The sequence below is a fragment of the Pseudorca crassidens genome, chromosome 3 (assembly GCF_039906515.1).
Source record: "Pseudorca crassidens isolate mPseCra1 chromosome 3, mPseCra1.hap1, whole genome shotgun sequence".
In the NCBI taxonomy this organism is placed as follows: Eukaryota; Metazoa; Chordata; class Mammalia; order Artiodactyla; family Delphinidae; genus Pseudorca; species Pseudorca crassidens.
This window is the reverse complement of record NC_090298.1, coordinates 169,951,806-169,971,250: the sequence shown is the minus strand read 5'-3', so window position 1 is coordinate 169,971,250 and position 19,445 is coordinate 169,951,806. Positions and strand designations below refer to the sequence as shown.

At 53.3% G+C, this 19,445-nt stretch overlaps 1 protein-coding gene and 1 long non-coding RNA gene across 2 annotated transcripts; both read right to left on the bottom strand.

Moving 5' to 3' along the window:
- Positions 1–118: 118 nt before the first annotated feature.
- On the bottom strand, positions 119–6,775 carry TLE6 (TLE family member 6, subcortical maternal complex member). The gene is made up of 12 exons (XM_067730200.1): positions 6,643–6,775; positions 3,861–3,923; positions 3,495–3,774; positions 3,372–3,394; positions 2,834–3,079; positions 2,711–2,748; positions 2,105–2,357; positions 1,756–2,006; positions 1,321–1,462; positions 754–904; positions 415–491; positions 119–256 (listed from the first exon to the last, which is right to left on the bottom strand). Exons 1-12 carry the CDS (start codon positions 6,643–6,645, stop codon positions 152–154), a joined length of 1,632 nt encoding a protein of 543 aa, XP_067586301.1. The 5' UTR covers positions 6,646–6,775; the 3' UTR covers positions 119–151.
- A 1,574-nt stretch (positions 6,776–8,349) lies between these two features.
- LOC137220944 (uncharacterized) lies at positions 8,350–10,371 on the bottom strand. Its single transcript, XR_010941845.1, has 4 exons — positions 10,291–10,371; positions 9,603–9,686; positions 9,045–9,106; positions 8,350–8,625 (listed from the first exon to the last, which is right to left on the bottom strand). It is a non-coding gene; the product is annotated as an uncharacterized lncRNA (long non-coding RNA).
- Positions 10,372–19,445: the final 9,074 nt, after the last annotated feature.

Genomic DNA, 19,445 nt, shown 5'->3' with positions numbered 1-19,445 from the left:
GAGACCCAGGCTGGAAAAGTCCTTCCAAATCTCCACAAGACGACCAGGGGACAGGATGCAGCACTGCATCCGTGCTTTTTCCAAATGCTTTATTACACGTGACAAAGATCATAGGTCCAGTTGTGCTCACCCCACCCGCCCTGGCGAGCCCTCAGTATGTGATCTGGTACACTGAGGCATGGTCCCTGGACCCCGTGACGATCAGGTGGTTGCTGGGGGACACGTCGCAGCACATGATGGAGGATGTCTCGGGTACCTGGAAGAGTCGGGGAGCAGACCGACAGGGTTCACCCATCCTTGCCCTTAACATCTGCCCATAGATTCAAACGTGGTCCCTGGGCCGGGGGGGGGTCTCTGCATTTGGAACCCCGGGCTCAGCCCAATGAACGCCGCCCACCTGCCCCACCCCCGTACCTGGACCACTGTGGTCCCCGTGGGCATGCTGAAGACGCTGACCAGGTTGTCCGTCCCCACGCTCACCCACCACTGGCCTGGGAGAAGGCAGAGGGGGGCCCGGTCATAGGGAAAGCTGGCAGCTGAGGGCTGGACCCCTGGGGATCTGGGAAACAGGGAGCTCCCCATCTCCCTCACACCCCTGCGGAGAGCATCACTCAGGGCGGTTCCTGCTGATGAAGGGCTTGGGGGGGTCAGGAAGGGTCAGAAAGGGCTGGGTGGAGTCAGTCTTAGTGAGGCAGGGCCCCGTGGGAGGCTGGGGACGACGGCAGACTCCCCGCCGCGATCCTGGCCACTCACCCAGCGGGGAGAACTTGAGACCGAGGATGGTGCCGTCCTTACACCCCACCATGTGCTTCTGGCCCCCAAGGCTGGGCTGCAGCCACTGCTGGCCGTTGGCTGTGCCCACCAGCACCCAGTCCTCCCAGGGGCTGGGGGACAGGCTCATTATCTGGGGAGAAGGCAGCAGGGAAACATTGTCCAGGTCCCAGCGGGGCCCGAGAGGTGGCAGGAGCACAGGGACCCATCCCGGGGGCCGACTGCCTGCCCGCTTCCTGGTTGTGAAACCCCCAGAAAGCAACTTCACATATCCGGCCTTGGCTGGCTCATCTGCAAAATGGGTGTGGTCCTCTCTACTTTGTGGGATTATCACAGAGACTCAATGAGAATAGGAACCCCTGATACAGAGTATGAAAGCATCCAATGTTATCTGGGCAACTGGGGAGGATGTAGCTAAGGACCCCTCTCTTCAGGGCATCACTGAGACTTGAGGTACCACTAACCCCTGCCCTTCCCGCCAGCCTCCACCTCCTTCAGTCCACAGCCCAGCTGCTACCTGGCCAAGCAGGCCCCATCCCAGCTGCACACCTGAGACTCGAACTGGTATTCCTGGGGCTCCCCAGTGGTCCTCAGGTCCCAGCACCGCAGGCAGGCGTCCAGACCCCCTGTCCAGATGTGCTGGTCTTTGACAGCGATGCTCTTGGCACCGTTCAGGTGACCCGGCAGGTCCCTGGCCAGGAGAGGCATTGGAAGGGAGGTCAGGGCTGAAACTCTAAGCTTTGGGCCCCCGAGGACACCCCCCCTCCAATCACACCCGGGTGACAGATGGGGAAACTGAGGCAGGCAAGAAGTACCACAACTGGGCTTCAAGGACCCAGCCACAGTTTGAACCTGGGTCTTCAACTCTCAAATGCAAGGGTTCTTTAGGGAAAGGGGCTTTGGCCTTGAGACTGCTGGGTCCCTACTCAGGGATCCAGGTGGGAAGCGGCCCTCAGGGTGGCCCCGCCCACCCCTGGGCCACACCTGACCACACTCTGGTTCCGCAGGTCCCAGATCCTGACGCTGCCATCGGTGAAACCAGCAAAGGCCAGGTTGTCCTCAGGGCTGGCGGCCAGGGCCTGGCAGGTGAGGCCTGCACAGGGCAGCTCTGCTCTCACGTACAGGGAAGGTGCCGTCAGGTCCCACAGGCTCACGCTGGTCAGGTTGTGGCCGCCCGTCAGCAGGGCCGTGCTGTTTGAGAACAGCAAGCAGGTGCGCAGGTAGGCCCCCTGGGTCTGGGGTGGGCAGAGCCTGGGGTGAGCTTCCTCCCCTGCAGGGTGGGGGGCTCTCCCTGCTCCCACAAGCTCCGCCCCAGAGCCAGCCCTACCCTCACCTGTACACGCAGGTAGGTCTCCGGAAACCTGGCCTCCACCACCTGGCCGACCAGGCTCCACACCTTGACGCCGCCCCTGCCACAGGTGAAGGCGTGCCGCGTGAAGCTGCTGATGGCCGTGGCCAGCACGGGCTCCCCATGTTCTAGCCTCCGTATCTTCTCCACTCTGTGTGGCACGGCCAGCTTCTTGGACTGCCAGGGCAAAGCATCAGGCCTATTCCATGTGTTTTCAAAGTCCTCAGGGTCCCAGCATCTTGGGAGAGGAGGCCTCAGGGTCACCAGCCCGCCTGTGAGCCTCTCTGCCCGGAGCAGGGCACCTATCAAGCCCCAGAGGGGCTTCGTTCTTTGTCAGATTTTGGGTTCTCTCAGGCCTCATTTCTCCACGGCACTCTATATCCCCCCAGGTTCTACCCACACCCCTCCAAGTATTCTCCTTCTCCCATGACCAAACACTGCTCCCTTCTGCCTGACATGTTTTGCCCTATCCCAGCAAACTCCTACTCATCCTTCAAGGTCCTAACCATTATGTCCCTTCCTCCAGGAAGCCTTCTCACCCCCACATCTGGGCTCCCTTAACCTCAGACCACAAGGTTGGGACATACTTACATGGGCTTCAGAAATTGATAGGTTTTTACAGGAAGCTCCTGCGGGTGGATGAGGTCACAGCTGAGCCACATTCTCCTCCCGCCCCAGCCCCCCCAGCCTTTGTGTGGGGTGCGGGGATCTCACCTGGGCCATGTGGGAGAACACCTCCTCTCCTACAGTGCCCAGTCCTGTGCTTCCCTTTCGGGAGCCCTCAGAGGAGCTGGGGGAGGGCGTAGCTGGGCTGAGAACTGGGCAGAGACAAGAGTGGATCAGTGGCAGGTGTGGCTCCCCTCCCCCAGGGCAGACTGCCCTCCTCCCACCAGGATTACCCAAAGTGTCCTTGGGGAGCAGTTTCACTCCCAAGTATCGTGGTGCTGGCTCCTGGCTTTCCTGCCCGTGGGAATTGGGGAGATCAGTTCAGACCAAAGGACCTGACCAGGGTTGGTCTGAGAACTGGAACATGGCAGGCGGGCCCAGGCAGTGTGGACAGGATGCTCCAACTGCCTGAAGTCCCATCCTCCCATCCAGGCAGAGCTGCAGACAGGCTCAGGTCCTCTGAGGGTATCCAAGGGCTGAGGGTGGGGGAGGCATGCCAATCCCACAGGCATCTAGAGGTCAAAGCCAGGGGGCCCAGCCAGGGCAAAGCCCACCCTTCCAGGTACCGAGGATTCCAGTTACTTACCTGGCCTGGCGCCTGCTCTGTCGCTATGACAACAGAAGGGGATGGGGGAGAAGCCAGTTCAACCGGTGCTGTCCCTCCAGGCGGCCTGATTCCCCACTTCCCCTCACCCTCAGGGAGACTCACTCCTGCGTCTTGGGCGCTCCTGGGTCCCAGTAAAAATCTGCCAGAGCTGCTCTGTCAGAACATCCTGCCAAAACCGGGGCTCCGAGTCCCAGGATGGCCACGTGTCTAGCTGGTGGACTGTGTCCACTCCGGGGGTCTGCTGGAGCCAGTCGGATGACCTCGTGGCCATGATGTCTTCGAAGTCTGGCCCCTGGAGACCGGAGGGCTGTGGGGTCTTGGCCTCTGGGCGCTGGGGGTCCCGGCTGGGCTGCTCACTGGGGAACTCTTGGTTTCCCTGGTGCTGTAAGCACAGGGTCGTGAGGGACACGAGGATGCACCCTTTGCCCCAAGCCTATCCCCACCCTACTCAAGGACCCAGGAACCTACCTCCCCCAGCTGGAAGCCCAGGGATTGGCTGCAGGTCTCCACTATCTGTAGGAAGTTTTCTGCCTGGAAGGGGAATGTCATCCCGGCTAAAGCTTCATGAAAGGACAGCCCTGGGTGCAAATACCTTCTTACAAGCCAGTTTCCCTGTTCACAAAGCGAGGCTACACCACCTCCCTTGAACGTTTTTGGGTGGATTCATGATCACCTAGCAAAAAGCAAGCTCTCGGTACCCAGAGGCCACCCTTGGCGGCGGGTGACAAAATTGAGCCCCAATGACCCGTCACCCGTATAATATGGTCGCAAGTCAAGTCAGATCTGGGTTCGCATCCCAGCTGCTTTACTTGGGGTGTTTGGAAACAAAAGCCTGAATGCCACCCCCTTGCTTAAAATGGCTTCAAGAAGCAAAGCCGTGTGTACACATGTCCCCCTTATGGGGATGACATTTGAAGCTGCTGAAACATTGCAAAGATCCTAAGAAACCAATGGTTACCTCTTGGGGAGCAGGGCTGGCGATGGGGAAGTTAGGGGCCCTGGTGGGAGGGTCACTTATTTTACATTTAAAATCAAGCCACGTGGCTGCTACCGATTCCAGATTTAAGTGAACAGTCTCTGTGGTCATGGAAGGCACCCTAAATTTTCTTTTTCTCCCTCCCAGCAGGCTGCCCATCTGTTCCTTTAGGGCAGGCTCCCTCCTATGACACGTCCCACTGCTTTTCTCAAGAGCATTTATCTGGCCTGGGTACCAGATTTGTGTTTAACCTCTCCTTCCTCAAGACTGAACCTCCCTGCACAGCGGCTACTGGCTGCAGGTCACTATTTAAATAGAAAGTTAAGTTTAATTAAAAATGCGATCCCTCCTGTCCCACGGGCCACATTTCAAGGGCTCAATAGCCACGTGGGGCTGGGGGCTGCCAGAGGAGACGGCGAGGCACGAACCTAGAATGTGCCTGGCAGCCAGCTGAGGACACAGACCACGCAAGACACGACCTGCCAGTACTGCCAGGAATTCGCTGCGAGGAGACCCACCTTCTCGGCCCGATAAGGGGCTCTACGGGAATGTGCAGCTATATTTAGTCCAGATGGACTAAATACAGTGATATGAGGAATGTTCTAGACCTGCCAGCTAAGGTTGAATACTTGAAACGTGGACGGTGCCACCTGACTGCCAATTAAAGTGTAAACAGCCACGTGTGTCCCGTGGCTACTGCAGAGGGTGACAAGGATTTAGTCTTGGGCCTTTGGCTTTGGAGGCAGTGCCGTGGGCCTTCCGAATGCACATGCACCTCCACGGGGGATGCCAGGAAGCTGTCTGGCCCAGAGCGAATTCCAAAATCCTGGGGAAATATCGTGATTCACAGGAAGAAATAATTGCTAAGGAACGTGGCATAAGGCCTGTGGCTGTCAGTTCTGTTGAACGGGCACCACTGGCGTTTCCGTTCTGCAGATGAGAAAACTGAGGCTCAGAGCATCAATTTCCTAAAGTCAGGACACCTGGGGCCCAGCAGTGTTTCCCTGCCTCCACTGGCAGCCTGCTCCCACCCCCTGCCCCTCGCTGGCTGGGGTGGGGGGCGAGCAGGATGGTGGAGGGAGAGGCTGGAATGGAGGACCCCCTCCCTGAGCTCTGGGCGCTCCAGGTGGCTGCCACCTAGGGTAGCAGGCGATGGATTCCCCAGCTGGGCCTCCCAGCAGCACGAGGCCCAGGGGAGCCTTCCCCAATCCTCCCTGGCTCGTTAATGCGCAATTTACTGGCACTTTAATGCACTCAGCATGAAAAGTGCTGCTGCCCCCTGCCTGCATGCCGGTCCTCCCTGGGGAGAGCTGTGTGCAGGCGGGCTGCGGAGCCGGGGGCGTTGCCGCTGCTGCTGCTCAGGATTTTAAATACACAGCAAGGAGGCTGGGAGACGAGGAACAGGAAACAGGGGAGGGGGAGGCGGTCCCTGTGAAACCACAAGTCAGCTAGGGATCACCACCTGGGGCCTTCTGTTGGGGGAGGAGGGTGCTTAGGGGCGACCCTCCTGGGTCCTCCTCACCCCCTTACATCTTATTTATTTTTTTTGGCAGCACCCCATGGCATGCAGAACTGCCCCGACCAGGGATCATCGAACCTGTGTCCCCTGCAGTGGAAGTACGGAGTCCTAACCACTGCACCACCAAGGAATTCCTCCCCTTATGTCTTGATACTCAGCACATGCTGTCAGTTTCCTGACACATCCACACTCTGACTGCTTCTCACCGCCAAACTGGCTCGGTGACCAGCCTCCCGCACCTGGATGGTCCAACTGGACCCCAACTCCCATCCTGGCCCCCAAATATCCATCCTCCCCAAAGCAGCCACCAGAGGGCGCGAGTGAGCACCTGAGTCAGGACCCGCCCCTCCTCTGCCCACAGCCCTCCAGGGTCCCACCTCCGGGGGGGTAAAAGCCAGAGTCCTCCCTGTGGCCCACAAGGCCCTGCACAACCTGCCGCGACCCCTCCCCGCCCTCCCCTCCTCCCTCTCTCCCCCTCGCTCACTCTGCTCCAGACACACGGGCCTCCTTGCTGTTCCTCCAATGAACCAGGCCTGGTCCTGCCCCAGGGCCTTTGCACAGGCTGTGCCCTCTGCCTGGTCTACTCCTTCCAGACATCTACACTCCCTCTCTGATCTCCTTCAAGAGTTTGCCCAAATGTCACCTTCTCAGCGAGCCTTCCCTGACCACCCTGAATTGTAACCCATTCCCACCTTGGTTCCCCCCACGTCGCCTTGGGGCTGCTCAATTCCACCCCCGCCTTGCCCAGCCCTCACCATCTGACACTTCTGTTTACCAAGCTCCTCTCACCCCAAGGGCAGCGGTTTGTCTGTGTTCTCCTTTGCTATTTCCCTGGCGCCTACAACTGCACTTGGCAAGGAGGTGATGGATAAATATCTGTTGAATGAATAACCGTGTTCTGGTTGCTTCCTGCCCCACCCCACCCCCGCCTCTGGATCTGTCTTTCCCTGTTCCCTGAGCTACCCACCCCAGGCCCCACTAAGTCGCAGACACAGCCCTGGCCCTCTGCCAGTCACATCTGGCACAGGCAGAAAGTCCTGCCAGCACCCAGGAGAAAGGGGCCAGGTGGCAGGAGGACAGGCGGGGTGGACGCCACGCTCAGCCTGGGCAAGGCTCCCCGTGCTGGGAGCTGGGCCCCCAGTGCAGGCCTGTCCCTCCCCCCACCCCCGAGTGTGAGCCAGGCCCTTGGGAACCTCAGACACATGGAGACCGCATCCGGCCATGCCTGGCACATAAAAGCCCCTTCCTAGCACAGGCAACTAACCTGCGATGTGCTGACAGGCCCCTGGCCTCCTCCAGGCACACGGGGACCAGCGAGCAGGACAGGAGGGAAGAGGCTCAGGACCAGAGATGCACTCCTGAGACGTGGGGGATCCACTGATACCCTGGGGATTCCACTTCAGGCCCCACCCCCTCTGCCCCCAGCACTCCAGGACTCCCACCTCCCTCAGGGGGAAAAGCTCAAGTCCACCTCCGCGGCCCACAAGGCCCATTCACCTGCTTGTGATGTTCCTGGAGCCCCTGCCGGATCTCCTGGAACTGCAAAGGAACAACAGCGGTCACACTGGGAGGTGGTCAATGGAAGTGGGCAAGAGTGCAGAACTGAATGCTGTGCATGTTTCTCCCCAGCTGTATGACCCTGGGCAAGTCATGCTACCTCTCTGGTCCCTGCTCTCATCAAATGGGATACTGCCTACCATACTCAGAGTAGGAAGTATTAGGGAGACCCCTGGTTTTCATTCTAGGTATGAAGTCGAGGTCAAAGAGGGGCACAACCTGCCCTTGCTCTTTCCCTGCCCTCCCCTCCTCCCTCTCTCCCCCTCGCTCACTCTGCTCCAGACACACAGGCCTCCTGGCTGTTCCTCCAACACATCAGGCCCGGTCCTGCCCCAGGACCTTTGCATGGGCTGTGCCCTCTGCCTGAAACAGCCTTCCCTGTTCTCTCTAGGGTGGCAGGAACTCCTTATCTTCCATGTCTCACTGTGAACGTGAGACAGTGAGACATGGTGTCACTGTGTCTCACGTTCAAGAAGCCCTTCCTGACTACCTTAGCTCAAAATCTTGACTCACTTTCACCGCTTCACCTTCTATTTTCTTTCAAGCACTTACATTTTGTGAATCTTGTTTCTCTATTTGCTTATTTGTCTCTCTCCTTCCCTTAGAGCTGCCGGGTCCTATGGGGTAGCCACTAGTCAAACGTGGCTCTTTAACTTTCAGTCAATTAAAATTCAGCTCCTTACAGGAGCTCAGTAGCCACATGTGGCTGGCGGGTGCCATATTGGACCCTGTTGATAGAGAACATTCTTATCTTTGTGGAAAGTTCCAGAAGACAGCACACACTAGAATATACATTCCTGAAGGGCAGGGACTCCCATCACGTGCTGTACCCCTAACTCATCAACCGTGGGCTGAAGAAACTTCTCCTTAATTTAAATACAGAATTACTTGTTTTCACAGCAAGGTTTTTATTAATTAAGAAAAACTCACATGAAGTTGTTGCTCACTGGGTTAACTCACTTGCCTAAAATAAGCAAAGTAAGTAGAGGAGAGGGTGCCCCCAAACCCGGATCCTGAGGTCAAACTCAACAGCCTTTCCAGGAGGCTCCTGAGGGGCTACCTGGTGGTGGTGGTGGTGGGGAGAGTAGGGGCGGGGCTTCCTGGAGAGGGCGGGGCTTCCCGGGCCGGGGCTCACCAAGTAGTAAGCGCTGTCCATCTGTGTCGTCAAGTGAGTGGGGAACCTGCCAGGGAAGACAAACCCGCTGCAAGAGGAGGCCTCAAGACCCTTCCCCAGAATGAGCCCTGCCCCCAGCCTCCCATCAGGGCAGTTCTGGCAAGTGAGCTAGTCCCTTCCAGGTGCCACATTGAAGAAGGCGCCAAGATGAATATGATTTTAATGCGGTATTTTAAAAAAACGTAATTGAATGCAAGCAAATTCACACTGAACAACAACAAAATCAAAAATTTAAATGAAAGCCAGGATCGGTATTACTGGCTTTCCTTTCCTTTTGCTTCAGCCTTCAGTATGGCTCCTCCCCCCTCCCCGCCCCCCACCAGCACTGGTCCTGTCTTTTGGGCCATGGAGACAAGGATGGGATTCTTTCCCTCGGTGGGACTTAGGGCCCCAGCGGGGCCTCCAGCCCCCGAGAATCGCCCTCACCTGGGGAAGTGCTGCTTGAGCTGATCCAGGGCATTCTGATAGTAGCCGGCCTCAGGATGAGCCTGGAGAGGTCGAAGGAGGGATGAAGAAAACCCACAGCCTCCCCGTATCCCTGCCGTCAGGTCATCAGCCCCAAAGAGGGTGAGGTGGGGCCTCCTGAGGCCTGAGGGTAGTTTGCTTTCTCTCTTATTACTTAAGTACCCACAGGGTATCTTCCATCTTGATTTTTGGCCTAAAGATGAAAATATTTACTCTCTGGCCCTTTACAGAAGCTTGCCTGCCCCTGGCCTAAACTGATAGAAATGGTTTTCCCTGGGAAGTAATGGCGGGTGGGGAGGCGCAGAGAGGGACTTTTGCTTATAAAATAGTAACTGAGTAGGTGATGTAGCCCTATGTTTTATCACCTGGGTAATAATAAGTTTAAAGAGAAAGGCCTTAAAGTATGATGGGTTACTGTCCCCAGCTGAAGGCCTGGCCAGCCGGCCCATGTCCGTCCCTCAGGAGCAGGAGAACAAGATTTGAGCCTCTTGCCCCCTCCCCCAGGGGATAATGCCTCACCATCCTTTGAGGGTGCCCGTGGGGGCTGAGATGGCCCCAAGAAGTCAGTCTTCAGGCTGGAGTCACAAGGACTTTAGCCAGGGACTGTAAAAGTAAAGAGGGGATGTCAGATCCTGAGCGCAGAAGGCTGGGCAGTAGCAGAGGACAGAACTAGCCCCACCCCACCCTCGGCCTCCAGCACCACCCACCTTGGTCTTCTCTCCTCCAGGACTCAGTCCCGGGCCCCCAAACCCCTCCCTGACTGCCAGCACCCCACTGCATTCCCTACATCCTCTGTTCTTTCATTCATCACTCTGGTGCTTCCAGCTGTGCTGATTAGTGGTGGGGACCCCCTGGGGCCTCACCCTTTGAGGTGGGGGCGCCGTACGGTGCCAAACATACTCCCTGACAGGAGCAGTCAGGGCTGGAGGTACCCCAGAGAAAGATATCAAAGCTCAACCTTAGTTTTGAGACAATTTCCTAAAGCACGGGAGAACATCATTTGGAAAGGGGTTTTGAAGGATGAGTAAGAGTTGGCCAGGTGAATTCGGAGAAATTTCTCAGACAGGAGGAAAGAGACGTCTCTCTACCCCCAATCATTCCTGCGGCACCAAGCCCCTTCTTTACTTCGCTTCTGCCCCTCAGCTCCCCTCTAGGCTCCTCCCCAGCCCAGGGACCATGGGGCCCTCCGGGAGACTGGCAGGCCTACCCGCCTCCCTTAGGATGGTGGCCCAGGAGGAACGAGGAGGAAGCCGCGGGATCAGCCAAGTTCAGGCTGACAGGAAGCACGTCCCCCCATCCCCGGGGGCCAATTGACCCATCGGGCCCCGCCCCGCCCCGGCCCCGCCCCGCCGCCACCTGCAACGCGAAGCTGGTCCGTGAACTAGCAGCAGCTGCACGTGGGCTCGGGCTCCGCGGGCGGCCGCTGGTAGTGCCGACCAATCGCGAGGCCGCTTGCCCACGTGGGCCACGGTTGCCGTCGGTGATTGGTCGGCTCTCCCCAGCCTCTGGCCGGGCTGTCAATCAGCGCGCGGGGCGCCGCCGCTTAACCCTTGCGGTCCCGCTGCGGGGAAGGGCAGCGTGCAGAGTCGCAGGCAGGTTGGGATCCAGGCAGGGATGAGGATATTTAGAAGGGTAAGGGGCTTGGAGTTAGCGGGTGCAACTTGAGGAGGGACTGGGCAGTGTGTATTTGCCTTGTTTGGTGAGAAGCCCTGTCAATTTTTCGTCTTGCCCAGGAGTGGCTCGGGGCTGGGGGTGGGGATGGGGAGAGTCTTCTGCACTCTCACTCCAATCCTTAGATCTGGACTAAGAACCTTTTCCTCAATATTAAATAACGTGCAATGCAAACGAAGCTTCAGTCCCCTTTCTTGGGGAAAACTCAATGGCTCCCTTTTATCCAGGCTTCCTAGGAGCCAAGCCCGGGGCTGTGCATCTTATCAGCGAATTTTCCCAGCTGCCCTTCAAGCCCGGGGACCGAGACTCTGAGAAATCTGAGAATAAAAAGCTGGAACTGCAAAGGCCTTGAGGCTGGTACAATTTTTCCAGGTTCAAGGCCAAGGAGGGAAGCGTAGTGCCTACTCTAGGCTTAGGGTACCTCAGAGATAAGTGGTGGGGTGTATGTGGAGGGATTCAGGAGTCCTGTTTTCGTGTGAAATGCCTGCTTGAGATGGCAAGTGGTCAGATCAGAGTCTGGGGGTGAGAGGTCAACCCCAGAACATTGGCACTGGCTGTTCCTTCCTGGGCCAGGGAGAGCCTGTCCCCTGACTGCCACTGGCTGGATCCCTCACCTTCGGCTCTGGTACAGAGGTTAGCACCTCAGGGAGGCCTCCACCCCCCCTTTCTTATTTTTCTCCAAATCTGGCTTCTGTTGGAGCTAATCTCGTAATCTCCATGGCCCTATACCCTGCTGTGTTCAAAATTCACTGAATGCTGACGGGGTTCTCCCACTTGCTCGCACCTGGTCACAGGCACTTGGGTGGGTATGCTGGCTCGGGATCCACACAACCAGGCACTCTCTCTTTCCCCCCACCCAAGTCTGTGCCTTGCCATGGGGGGAGGATGGAAGGAAACGGGTGACTGAGGGTTCAGATCTTTGGATGCGTAGCCCCCAGAGGTTATGATGTAAACACACAAATTGGGTTTTGTGGCTTGTCTATGGAGGACAAAGTGAGGGCTGCCATGTACGAGCCACAAATAAAGGTTTTCACCCACAATCCCTCCACTGGCCCTTAATGGAAGTGTATTTTATTTATGGTCCAGACTGCTAATTGCCCCTCTCCCTGTTTGTAGACAGTCAGCTGGACATACCAGTTTATCCGAGGCTATCTTGTCTTCTACTGTATCCACTGGGTACCTGTGGTTATTTAAATTAAAATGAATTACAATTAAATAAAATTTAAACCTCAGTTCCTGGGGGCCACTGACCAAATGAATTTCAATTGCTTAGTATCCACACCTGACTGTCCGCACTGCAGATCTAGAACATTCCCATCATCTTAGAAAGTTCCGCTGGTCAGTGCAGATCTGAGAGTCTCTTTTTTTCTTTTAATTTTTATTTTATATTGGAGTATAATTGATATACAATGTTGTATTAGTTTCATAGATCTGAGGTTCTTAAAAAAGAGAAATTCCTAGGTCCTTGTAGAAATGGGAGCCGTTTTATAGCAGCCATTTCATCCTCACTCGTGGAAAGCCCCCCGCACCTGGGGCTGGGGTGATAGTTGGCCCTTTGGCTGGTGTGGGCTCACCCCTGCTTCTTCCTTTAACTGTCCCCCGCTTGCTCCAGCCTGGCGGGCAGAGAAGCATCCTCCCTGAGCCCTCAGGAAGGGGATGGATGACACAGCAGCTAGGAGAGAAGGAAGCAAAGATTTCCTTCTTGGCTCTCAAGTCGCTGTGGTTTACTTTGGAAATCCAAGGTCTGGATGAAAGTTTGAGAGGAAAACAGTTTGCATTTCCAAAGCTTTGGAATTCCCTGGGCTCACCCCCAGAGACCTCAGACCTGGATGCCCAGAGGCCACAGGGTCACCTGGGTTGGGTGTAGACCAGGCAGAGGGCTCAAGAGAGAGCCCAGGGTGGAGAGGGGCCTGTGGAGTGACCTCAGGGAGGTGACAGCTGGGAGGTAGTGACAGGTTTCAACCCCCCAAATTCTCTCCCCCATCCCCAGAACCTCCCAGTGGGCCTCGTGGGCCACAGACCATAGCCAAGTGACAGGAATGAGGGGGAAGCTGCAGAAGCCTGTAGGTAAACAGCCCTCCTGTCCAGGCAACAGATGAATGACCAAGAAGCAGCAGGACAGGGACCCTCCAGAGACACTGGCCGGGCTGGGAGCTGCTCAAGGGCCCAGTGCCCCCAGCTGTCCCCACTCAGCCACCACGTGAATCTCCTTGAACTTAACCTGGCCCCAGGAAAAGCGAATTTATCAAATTACTCAGAATTGATTGAGGTTTGCTTTCTGCCACCTGGTGGAAAGAGGTTTGTGTTCCTTTCCTGGCACCGCTGTCACAAATAACCACAAACTGGGTGGCTTAAAACAACAGAAATTTCTTCTCTCACATTCTGGAGACGGAGACGGGAAGTCCAAAATCAAGGATTTGGCAGGCAGGGCCCTGCTCCCTCTGAAGGCTCCAGGCGAGGATCCTTCCCGCCTCTTCCAGCCTCTGGAGTTGCTGCCCATCCTTGGCATCCTTGGTTGGCAGAAGCGTCACCGTAAGCTCTGCCTGGGTCTTCACATGGTGTCTGTGTGCGTGTGTATGCCTGTATCCAAATGTCCCTTTTCTTACAAGGACACCAGTCGCTGGGTTGGGGGCCACCCCACTCCAGTATGACCTCATCTTAACTAATTACATCTGCAAAGACCCTCTTTCCAAACAAGGTCCCGTTCCCAGCTAACGCGGGTTAGGATTTAAATGTATGTTTTTAGGGGATACAATTCTACGCTCTACAAGGTTCAAAAGAAAAATTAAGTAACTATGGCAACCCACTCTATCCTCCATGAATCCTGACATCCCCCTTTTACAGAGGAGGAAAATGAAGCTCAGAGAGGTTAACTGACCTGCCCCGGGTCGAGCCGTTACTAAGTGGCTAAGCTGGGATTTGAACCCATGACGTACATGCATAACCCTTATGCCCTAATGCCCAGATCTAAATTAAGCTCCCGCATTTTTTTTTTTTTACGAAATGAAATTAATTTTCCTTTATTTCAGGACTTGCTGAAATGGTTCATTTTCAAAAAAAATTTTATTGGAGTATAGTTGGGACTGCCCTGGAAGTCCAGTTGTTAGGGGTCCACGCTCTCACTGCTGAGGGCTTGGGTTTGATCCCTGGTTGGGGAATAAGATTCCACAAGCCACGTGGTGTAGCCAAAAACAAAAAAAAATTTTTTATTGGAGTAGAGTTGATTTACAATACTGTGTTAGTTTCAGGTGTACAGCAAAGTGATTCAGTTATACATATACATATATTCATTTTTTCAGATTCTTATATAGGTTATCACAGAATATTGAGTAGAGTTCCCTGTGCTATACAGTAGGTCCTTGTTGGTTATCTATCTCATATATAGTAGTGTGTATATGTTATTCCCAAGCTCCTGATTTATCCCTCACCCTCACCACGTTTCCCCTTTGGTAGCCATTAAGTTTTTTTCCAATATCCGTAAGACTGTTTCTGTTTTGTAAATAAGTTCATTTGTATCATTTTTTAAAATTAGATTCCAAATATGAGTGATATCATATGATACTTGTCTTTCTCTGTCCGACTTACTTCACTTAGTATGACAATCTCTTGGCCCACCCATGTTGCTGCAAATGGCACTAGTTCATTCTTTTTTATGGCTGAGTAATATTCCACTGAATATATGTACCACAACTTCTTTATCCTTTCCTCTGTTGACAGACGTTTAGGTTGCTTCCATGTTTTGGCTATTGTAAATAGTGCTGCAATGAACATTGGGGCGCATGTATTTTTTCTAATTATGGTTTTCTCAGGATATATGCCCAGGAGTGGGATTGCTGGAAGCCCCACTTTTTTTTTTTTTTTTGAGGTACACGGGCCTCTCACTGTTGTGGCCTCTCCCGTTATGGAGCACAGGCTCCGGACGTGCAGGTTCAGCGGCCATGGCTCATGGGCCTAGCCGCTCCGCAGCATGTGGGATCTTCCCAGACCGGGGCACGAACCCGTGTCCCCTGCATCGGCAGGCAGACTCTCAACCACTGCGCCACCAGGGAAGCCCATGGAAGCCCCACATTTGAACTGTCCATGTAGCGATAGGTTGAGCCATCCCACGGACCTAAGCTTAGAGGAAGGTGTGTCCATCCCAGAAGTGGATTTTTGGTCTCTGGCACCTGGAACTTCTGAAGAAATCCAGATGTATTAGTTAGCTACTGCTGCATAACAAAGTGACCCCTAGCTGAGTGCCTTGAAATAAGAAACATCACCTCACATGTGTTCTAGTGGTCAGGAATCTGGAGGTGGCTTCACTGGTTCAATGCTGGGTCACTGGTGAACATTTATCCATGTTTCAGCCTTTCTTGTTTCCCTTTTTACAGGGATCATCTTCTGCCATCCAGAACTCAATTTAAAATCTCTTCTCAGTAAGGCTCCATCACTTTCTCTCTCTTGCTCCCCTAATCCTACTCATCACCCCGTGATTTTTTTGGTTTTATTTAATTCTTATTTTGCAATTTATTTTATTTTTGGCTGTGTCGGGTCTTAGTTGTGGCACTTGGGATCTTTTGTTGCCGTTCGCAGGCTCTTTGTCGTGGCACACAGGCTTCTCTTTAGCTGTGGTGCGTAGGCTCAGTAGTCGCAGCGTGCGGGCTTAGTTGCCTCACGGCATGTGGGATCTTAGTTCCCTGACCAGGGATCGAACCCGCGTCCCCTGCATTGGAAGGAGGATTCTTAACCACTGGACCACCAGGGAAGTCCCTATTTAATTCTTTCTTGTCCGTGCTGTCCATGCGTGGCTGAAAGGGTGGCTGGGTGGATGACTCTTGTGTTCCTCCAAGTGCATTTTTGGGGGGGCTTATTTCTCCCAGATGGCTGGGTCGCAGGTGGGGGTCCAAGATGGCCCCCCACAGGAAGCTCTGCGTCCTCTGACTTTTCCCCACCAGGGCTGGGCAGGGTGGTGGTACTGAGGTTGTCTTTTTTGTCTTTCTTTCTTTTTTATTTGGCTGCACTGGGTCTTATTTGCGGCATGAGGGATCTAGTTCCCTGATCAGGGATCGAACCCAGGCCCCCTGCACTGGGAGCGCAGAGTCTTAACCACTGGACCACCAGGGAAGTCCCCTGAGGTGGTCTTTTGATGGCCAAGCCCTGGCCTCCTTGTTACATCCCATATTGTCAATTCATCCCAATTCATACTTTGCCCTGTAAAGACCCCTCCGCCGTGACTTGGTGAAGGGATGTGACCCAGGTGATGTCCCAACATCACCCCTCCGTGTCACGTGCTTAACTGACTTGTCCATCCAGCCCCCTGGTGTACATTTAAGGCTCAGCGGGACTAAGGTTGGTTAAACCAGGCATTTTAGGCTGCTGAGGGCTTACGGGCAAACTCCCAGTTGGCCAGTTGTTCACTCCAATGGCATCATCTAAAGGAAGGTGGTGGCTTTAGCCCAGCGAGACCCCCACGGTGTGGAGAGGCTGCAGAACACCTTCCTGGGGGTCCAGCTCACTCCCTTTATGAGGTGGAAAGAGAGGAAGGTGGCCGTAGATCTCATACCCAAGGCATGTTCTGAGTTGAATTTGTGGTCTCTGGCGCCCTCTTCTGGGGAAACTTTTTATTACAGCTTCATTGACGTGTACAAAATGTGAGTTGACCTGTGTTTAAGCACAGGGTTCCTTGATTTTTAGTAAATTTGTCCAATTGTACAACCATCACCACAATCCAATTTGAGCAACTTTCCATCACCTCAGAAATGTCCCTTTTGTCCGTTTTGAGTGGTTCCCTCCTTCCCAGCAGTGCCTGAGGGCCCAGTTGCTTCACACCCTCCTAGTGGGAAACCTTTCACATTAGGGGATTCACGGTGGTAGGAACTTCTTCCTTCTCAGAAGGGATCTCCTGGTAGCCAGATGCCAGCTTTCCCTCATCAGCCTCTCGGCTGTCCACCTCCAGTCCTGATTTAGAGGCTCATTTCTGCCCATCCTCTGAGATGGGACGCCAGAATCACAGAGTCAGATGGATCTGGGTCGTTGTGGTGGGTGGAGCCCTGACCCTTCAGTTCCTCTGTTTATCCATCTTTCTATTATCTAGCATCTAGGATACTTTAAAATAATGTTCCACCAAAGAAGTACACTGACACGTTGCTTCTAAACATGAAATAAATCCATTCTTTGGTAATAACTTTTTTTTTTTTTTTTTTTTTTTTTGCGGCACACGGGCCTCTCACTGCTGTGGCCTCTCCCGCTGCGGAGCACAGGCTCCGGACGCGCAGGCTCAGCGGCCATGGCCCACGGGACCAGCCGCTCCGCGGCATGTGGGATCCGCCCGGACCGGGGCACGAACCCGCGCCCCCTGCATCGGCAGGCGGACTCCCAACCACTGCGCCACCAGGGAAGCCCCGGTAATAACTTTTAAGAGTGTAATCTGTAATAATACTGAATCACAATGCTGTACACCTGACGCTAATATATTGTAAAGCAACTAGATTTCAATTTAAAAAATATAAACACAAAATAAAGTGAAGCAAATGGAACCCAAAGATCTCAAATGACAAATGAGCATCCCCTGCCGTGTCCTCGGTGGGGTTCCTTGGAGTCTGCTGTTTGTTACTTTTCTTAGGTTATTTACCTTCATATTTTTGAGTCAATGGTTCTTAAACTTGTGTGTGAATAAGAACCCCTACTGGTGGGCGGGGGGAGCTTGAGAATTTGCATTTCTAGCCAGGCCGGGGGTGGGGGGAGTGGGTAGCTGATGCCGTTGGTCTGGCCATCCCAGTGTGAGAACCTGTGCTCTCCCTGGATTTGCAGTGCTGGACATGATGATTCCACGTGATGATGGAGAATTTCTCCTGTTACTGTCCCAATCTGTGTGTCTAGTTTATTATTTAAGGAAATACATGTGAGAATAAAATTCGGCATGAAAAACCAAAAAGAAAAAGCTTCCACGTGACTGAGGGAAGTAGCTTCATTTGGGACCCACTGTTTTCAACCACAAATAAGCTATTATAAAATTCCTTAAAGGGATGATCTTACCAGTTATATTCTTGGAAAACACAGCAATAAAACCAAGAAAAAGAATGAAAGCAAATGGTCGCGGACAATTAAAATAGATTACTCATGTTCTTTTATCACTGGTTGGCTATCTATATGCTTTCTAGTACAAACTAGGACATTACTTGGGGATAACTTTTTATTTTGATATAATTTCAAGCTTACAGAAAAGTTGCAAGATCAGACCAAGAACTCCTGAACATACCATTCATCCACTTTCCCCAATGTTAATATCTTGTCCCTTTTTCTTTTTCATCTTCTCTCTGTGTATATATACATACGTATATGTAAATTATTCATATTTCCCCTCTTAACTCTGTAAATTGCATTCTGTGCCCCTGTAACCAAGCAGGACCCTATGGGGCCTTTGCAGGACAAACCCACCCACCATGTCCTCCACCTTCCTCTTGTCTGTAAAAAACCTTTAGCCTCCTAGGCCTTCCTCGAGTTCAGAAGAATAAATTCAATCAGAGAAGGGAGAAAATGCAGAAAGAAAGTAAAACAGCCAAGCAAGACGAAATAGCAATGATTTAGCCATTAAAGTTAAGGACCTTCCGTATCTCCTCAAGGGCTATAGATCATATTCTGAGCCGTGTCCTTTGAGCTGTTTTGGAGATACTGAAAAAACCACTAGGTGGATGAAGTAAACTGCATGATGCCCACAAGCACGTAGACCCCAGACCAATTGGAACCAGGTTTATGATGTTGACGCCTGATTACCTCACCACCAACCAATCAGAAGAACGACCACCAGCTGATCACGCACACACACCACCCCCTCCCTCACCCCGTCTTCAAAACCCTTTCCCTGAAAACTATTGGGGAGTGAGTCTGGGGCTTTTGAGCACTAGCTTCCTGGACTTCTGGCTTGGCGCCTGCGATAAACACTGCCCTTTCCTTCACCACAACCCGGGTCAGTAAACTGGCTTTACTGCCCGCAGGTGAGCAGACCCAGTTTGGTTCAGTAACATCTCCTTTATCCTGAAATACTTCAGTGGCTGTTTCGAAGCAGCCAACTAGGAGGTTTTGCTAGTGAAAGGGCGCCCTCTTGTGGTCACTATTTTTCTCCACCGAACGTTTTCTTTGTATATTGTGGTTACAATTACTTTGTCTGTGTCTATTTCACAAATATCTTCTCCTTGTTGTGGCTTGCCTGCTTGCTTTCTTCATAGTGACTTTCAATGAGCAAATGTTTAAAAGTTTAATGACCAACTTGATCTTTTCATTGTGTGTATTTGCCACATTTTGTATCCTAGCTGAGAATTCTTTGCCTAACCCAAGGTCACAAAGATTTTTTTTTTAATATTTATTTATTTATTTGGTTGCGCTGGGTCTTCGTTGCGGATGGGCTCCTTAGTTGCGGCAGGTGGGCTCCTTAGTTGTGGCATGTGAACTCTTAGTTGTGGCATGCATGTGGGATCTAGTTCCCTGGCTAGGGATGGAACCTGGGCCCTGCATTGGGAGCGTGGAGTCCCAACCACTGCGCCACCACGGAAGTCCCAAGATTTTTCTCCTGTGTTTCTTCCGGATGTTTTAGTGTTTTATCTCTTACATTCAGTTCCATAATTCACTCTGAACTGACTTGTGTACACTATATTATGATGAAGTTATCGTTTCTGAATCGACAGACATGCCCTTAAAAAAGGATACCTATACGAA